This window comes from Rhagoletis zephyria, unplaced genomic scaffold (genome assembly GCF_001687245.7).
Source record: "Rhagoletis zephyria isolate East Lansing unplaced genomic scaffold, Rhagoletis_zephyria_1.1 Rzeph_scaffold_06896, whole genome shotgun sequence".
Taxonomy (NCBI): Eukaryota; Metazoa; Arthropoda; class Insecta; order Diptera; family Tephritidae; genus Rhagoletis; species Rhagoletis zephyria.
The window spans coordinates 27,736-33,867 of record NW_016163979.1 but is presented as its reverse complement, the minus strand read 5'-3'; the positions used below and the strand labels follow the sequence as shown (position 1 = coordinate 33,867).

The 6,132-nt window shown below is 40.0% G+C and overlaps 1 protein-coding gene and 1 long non-coding RNA gene across 4 annotated transcripts; both read right to left on the bottom strand.

The window, feature by feature from the left end:
• Positions 1-863: 863 nt before the first annotated feature.
• LOC108373643 (uncharacterized) lies at positions 864-1,339 on the bottom strand. Its single transcript, XR_001848983.1, has 3 exons — positions 1,293-1,339; positions 1,047-1,171; positions 864-990 (listed from the first exon to the last, which is right to left on the bottom strand). It is a non-coding gene; the product is annotated as an uncharacterized LOC108373643 (long non-coding RNA).
• Positions 1,340-1,421: 82 nt separating this feature from the next.
• Positions 1,422-4,506, bottom strand: LOC108373644 (zinc finger protein 708-like). Of its 3 annotated transcripts, none has more exons than XM_017629566.1 (7): positions 3,643-4,506; positions 3,418-3,575; positions 2,952-3,135; positions 2,519-2,898; positions 2,336-2,435; positions 2,038-2,274; positions 1,422-1,962 (listed from the first exon to the last, which is right to left on the bottom strand). In XM_017629566.1, the coding sequence occupies exons 1-7, from the start codon at positions 4,398-4,400 to the stop codon at positions 1,638-1,640; spliced, it is 2,142 nt and encodes a 713-aa protein (XP_017485055.1). In that variant the 5' UTR covers positions 4,401-4,506; the 3' UTR covers positions 1,422-1,637. The 3 variants fall into 3 exon arrangements, with proteins under 3 accessions (XP_017485055.1, XP_017485056.1, XP_017485057.1); XM_017629567.1 differs by having other exon boundaries at positions 2,038-2,271; XM_017629568.1 differs by having other exon boundaries at positions 2,519-2,892.
• Positions 4,507-6,132: the final 1,626 nt, after the last annotated feature.

Sequence of the window (6,132 nt, the reverse complement as noted above, 5' to 3'; positions counted from 1 at the left end):
GTGTATATTTCTGGCCCAGGGTTTGACTCGATGCCAGCCCTGAGTAGGAGAATGCGTAGTGAATGTTGCCCTATGGACGGACAACTTCTGAGATACTTCGCCGACCTAAACGGGGTTAGATCGCCCTTGGTCGGGTGAAACCCGAGTCATTCCGGTACGTAGAACACGTTCAGCTACAGCCAACATATTAACAATGGCATTGTTGCTATATTTTTTCGTTTGTACACGCTTTTGTTCTTCACTTCTCAAATACTTTTTCGAAATTAATAAAAACCAAGACAAAAATTAAAAATTATATGTTGCCTCTGACGGTATTCGAACCCCAACATGCTGGGAGCTAAGAACTAACAGCGAGCATCTCTACACGTTCAGCTACAGCCAGACATGCCAAAGTGCTTTCAAATGCTCAACTTCAATCACGTTTCGTTAAAACACGAGCAGTGATCGGATAACAAACAATGAGCTAGCGCAGAGACACCAGTTGGTCCGCTACAGCATGACAGGGGAACACTTTTGTAAGTACTCCAATTTACCACAAATAGACTACATGATCCAACGATTTTTGCAGGGGAGACACGAGTTGGTCCGCTACAGCATGACAGAGGAACACCTTTGTAAGTACTCCAATTTACCACAAATAGACTACATGGTCCAACGATTTTTGCAGGGTATATGCAATTATTATTAATTATATAGATTTTAATAGTTATTAGTGATCTTTCAGCCAAATCAGTCTTGTACTAATGACAAGTAAACAAACCAAATGACGTTTTTGTTATCTCTATAACTTCTGACTAGGAACAGTTGCTCAGTTACTCTCTCAAGTGTTCCCACTTACAGGTTTTATTTCAATAGGAACGGCTTCCTGTAAGTTCTGACTAAATCTTGTAAACCGGACTGCTATTGGAACAGACTAAGAAATTTTGATGCAAAAGATTTTCCGTGGTATTCATCATACAAATTAATCACCTTACTTGTCCGTATGTCGCTCTGGAAAGAAATATATTTTAATTTATATGTTTTCTTAAAAATAAATGCAAATTTACCTATTTTTTCTACCGGCAGGCACGAATATGGTATTCAAAACAGAAACAATGACGACGAATTTACCCCATATATTGTTGTATTTTAGCGCAAAACGATAAGTTTCACAAATATTTTAAATTATTGCCTGGAACATACACATTTAACGTTATTATTGGAAATGCAAGACTTGGCATGCATTTTTAATTTCTTATTTAATCAATTCAAATGAATAAAAACACATTTTTCTAAAATATTTCTCAATTTACATTTTAAAGTGTTTTCTGAAACTTGAATGCTCTTGTGCGGAGAATATNGATGACGTCTATTGCTAAGATATCTCACTTGTATTTGTACACAATGCTGTTTTATGACTTCACCTGTTTATTGCGCCATGTGTAGGTACTATACAGAAATTTATTTTCTCCTTTTTCCATTACAATAGATCATAGTCTAATAATGCAATAGATAAACAATTCTTTGCTGTTTTCGGTTTTAAGGGGTTTTTCTTGCCGTTTCGCCGTTTTGGTAATTTTTAGAGCCCTTTCCTGCCTATTTGGCTTTTTTTTATAGGTTTTAAGTCATAAAAATCCGTTCCCTAGTAATTAACTTATTCAGCCGTTAGTTATGCTCAGACAGCCATTAGATCTCAAATTTAAACGTAAGCTAGCATCCTCTTCTTTAAGTGCCAGCATATTTCGCGTACGAGTCTCTTCATCATCGTTCCTATGTGAAGCAAAGTGCGAGCGAAGCTCACTAGCCAGTCGGAAAGCGCTGGGACACAGCTCACATTTATAAACATTATCACCAAGGTGATTTCGCAAATGTTTGACTAGATCATTACTTTGGGCAAAAGCGCGTTCACAGTACTTGCATTTGTAGGGCTTTTCACCGGTATGAGTACGCATATGGCGACGCTGTTTGTCCATCAACACAAATCTGGTCGCCAGAATGGAAATTAAATTAGGAAAAAATTCAAAATTACTTGTCTACAATTTCTCACTCTTGACTTACCGCATGTCACAGTATTCGCATTTGTAAGGTTTTTCGCCACTATGGTACATTTGGTGTGTCTTAAACTGATAACTTTTAGCAAAAGAAGCACCACAAATGCCGCAATTATGCGGTTTGACCAGGCGATGTATGACTCTGTGCTTAGACAAATCGCAGCTGCAAGCAAACTTTTTGGGGCAGTCGGGACACTCGAACCGCTTAACGCCTGAATGCCGTACTAAATGCTGCTTCATACTGCTGCGAAGGGCATGAATAAATTAATAAACTTTTCATTGGTCTGCTGCGATAATCTTTATACCCCGACGATTTAAATGATTTGCCACACAACGAACACAAGAACGGTTTCTCGCCTGTATGCGTACGGAGATGGTCAACTAAGCCGGCACGAAATTGAAAGCCTGTAAGAAATATACATGTATCTATGTATTTTGGAAATCGATCTTAAGCTAAAAATATACATATATTTAGCAATTAAACTTTCCTTTATTGCAAAATTCACATACGAGGCGCGTCGGTGCTGCAATAGAGGATCCTTCAAAATGCCTTCGTTGTTTATGGTAGGCCAGCGTACGCTTAGAACTATATGTATTTTCACATAAATCACAGGCGTAAATCTTTTTTTCTTCCCCTTCCAGTTGGTCAGTATGGTTCTGCTTATGTTTGTGCAGTGATTCTGGTTTGTTGAATCCGCGCCCACAAATATCACACTTAATTTGAATACGTTCATCTGTATTTAAAGGCTTTACAGGCATATTTTTTGCCTCCTCCCATTTTTCATGCCGTTTCAAGTGTCTATTTAGAAACCGGCGCTGAGAAAACTTTTTATTGCACTTGTTGCAGGAATGTGTTGGCGTGCTGAAACTAGTAATATATACTTATATATCATTATCAAAGTTGTCTTTAATTATTCTTACGCCTCGCTTATTTGTTCCTTTTGAACTTTTACATTAGACGTTTTACAGTTGCTGTCTTTTCCAGCACAAAAGTTGGGCATGTCGCTGGTACAATAACTTGAGACCTCGTCCCACGTCGGTCCCGATTCATGAGTAGTTGCTCCTATTTTGCTTATTACACTGGTATCAACCAAGTTCTTCCCAGCTAAAAAAAAATATTTTGGTTTTCGTAACAAATATCCATCTTCAAGAAATTTTCCACCTATTGAAGAAACATTTAAAACTCATAGTTTTAATTGTTTCGCTTCAATAGGTAATTATTTGAAATACATACATATGTATATTAAATTAAATGTATAATATAATAATTTTTGTACATATATGAAATGGCGTTTTAGCTCTCTAGCTGGCCAAATATTTCTTTGTTGTTCTAATAAAACTTTGGAGTAACTTAAAGTTAAAAAAAAGAAAAACAGTCGGCGCTTACAAATATCACACTTAATTTGAAAACCCTGATCTGCTTTTAAAGGCTTTTCTTGCAAATTCTTTCTTTCCTCCCATTTTTCATGCCGTTTTAAGTGTATATTTAGAAACCGGCGCTGGGAAAAAGATTTATTGCACATGTTGCAGAAATGCGTTGGCGTGCTGAAAAAAGTAATACATACATATATGTAAATCATTGTCAAATTTGTTTGTAATTAATTATTCTTACGCCTCGTTTATTCGTTCCTTTTGATCTTTTATATCAGACATTTTACAGTTGCTTGATTTTCTATCAGGAAAGTTGGGCATGTGGTTGGTCCAATCGCTACCTATATCTAACTTGCTTGAAACCTCATTACTCGTTCTTTCTAATTCATGAGCTCTTGTTGGTTTTCCTACTTCGATTATTAAACTGGGATCAAACAAGTTTGTTTCAGCAACAAATGCCGCATGCGTATTATCTCCCCCATTGCATTCATCTTCATCAATGAACTCCTCCATTTTCAGAAATTGCGTATTTTGCAATGGGTCATTAGCCAATGGCACCTCCAGCGCATTATTTACAGCCTCGGCCTCAATTTCTCCCTCCATGGCTTCGCCCATTGAAAACTCCTCTATATCTGCCGTACTTTTCATCAAAAGCCCTGTTAAAATCAGTTTTACATCTGGATATCTTTTGGCTAATATTTCGCGCATTTGTTGTTCGGATTGTATGCACATTTGCTGGAAGCGATAGACCCTCAGTAAAAGCTGTAAGCATTCTCTGCATATCTTCTGTGGTAATTCGTCACTGAAGATGAATTGTAGTTGCGGCGCAGTGGTTGATAGTAAATCAACGATTCGCATGGTGCAGTATTCTGTAACCGTGTCGTAGATGGAGTGACACTGTATGTCCGTAGTTGTGGCGGCGAATGTTTCCTCTTCAGCTACTACGTGCATGCAAGTCCTGCAGATGCTATCGAAATTTAACTCGCTTGCAGCGTCCATATCTACATACTATAAAAATCTGGGTACATGAAATTTGCCTATTTAGCAAATTTTGTCTGTTGATTAAAACCACAATATATACTAGCAAATTTCGATATCGTATCGATTATTCTGAATATCGATATTTCATGTTGCGGTAGTCGATTTTTTGAATCGATATTCCCAGGTCGATATATCGAAGACATCGATACTTTACCCGCAATATCGATATTTAAGTTGAAATTTATTTTCCATCTACAAAAAAGTGTTTGACATAATACTAAAGTAGGTTTATCCCGCAGCTTGTGTGATTTATGTAGCTCTTAAGTTTGACAAACCGCTTGCACGGTGTCTTAACTCGTTTCCACCGTTGACTTATTGTCTTGTTCTATCTTCTTTGACAATACAGCCGACCGGCATGCCGTTTTAACCCTCAGTAAATATACAAGATGGAAATAACTCAATTAGGTGAGTTGATTGGCAGGTCTAATATTATATCCAATTGGGAGTAGGATTTTCAACATCGATTTTGCCGATATCAATATTGTTCAGCCTGATATATCGCCATATCGATTTTATATGCAATGAATTAAATCGATTCATGATATCGATACTTTCTTAAATATCGAAAATTCCTACATTGGACGGTTGGCAAAGGTAAGGTCGGTGTTATGCAGACAAATTTTGTTTGCCAAATTAAATGGCGGCTGCTTAGTTTGCTCGGAGGTGGTTATGTCGAGTTTGGCACAGGTAGCACGTTGATTATGCTTTTCATGGCTATTGCCAACACGAAATGAGAATTTTGTGTATAGCAACAATTGTCTAAAATTTTTGTATATGACAACGCCGAATTTGCTGCAGTTTGATCAAACAAAATTAGTTTGCTGTGAGAGTCGCCAAACTCGCACTGTTGTTGTTGTTGTAGCGGCTACAACAACCCCGCCCAGGACGGTTGGTATCTCAGTCGTTGTCGTCAAGTTCCACTAACGGCAACCCTAGGAAGCGTGCAGCTTCTGTGGGGTTTGTCCACAGGGACAAGGCCGTTAGGGTTGTCGGGTTTTCCGGGCATGCGAGGAGATGTTTCGAGTCGTGTGGGGTCTCTCCGCATGCCGGACAATCATTCGGCACATCCTCATTCAGCCTACTCAAGTAGGAGTTCAACCTGCTGCAGTACCCGGAGCGAAGATGGGCGAGTGTTGTGCGTGTCTCCCGAGGCAGATGAAGCTCCGTCTCGTCTATGTCCGGGGGTGGTATGCCTAGAACGGCATTCACAGGTCTAGAGTCTACATAACTCGAGACTGAGTCCCTGTGAATGCCGTTCAGGGCCAGTCGGTAAGCTGACGGGTCCAGAGGTTGCTTGATGAACCTCTGGACTTCGTCCGTCAGTTCGTAGAGATTCCTCCTGACGTGCCTAGGCGAGGGTCCTCTGCAAGCAGCTGTCAGTTTGGGTGGCCACTTCTGTGGCTCCCGATCAGGAACTGCTTGCAGAGCATTATATTGTGCTCCTTTACGGGGAGCATTTGCGCCTCGCCGTGAAGATGGTGTTCGGGCGACATCAGGAGGCATCCTGTCGCTGTCCTGAGTGCGGCGTTCTGTGCCATCTGAAGCTTCGTCCACTGCGTCCTACTAGTCCCCGGCGACCACACTGGCGCTGCGAAGTTCAAAACCGGCCGGCCTATTGCCTTGTATGTTGCCAGCAACGTTTCTTTGTCTTTGCCCCAAGTACTGCCGGCTAGCGACTTGAGGACCTTGT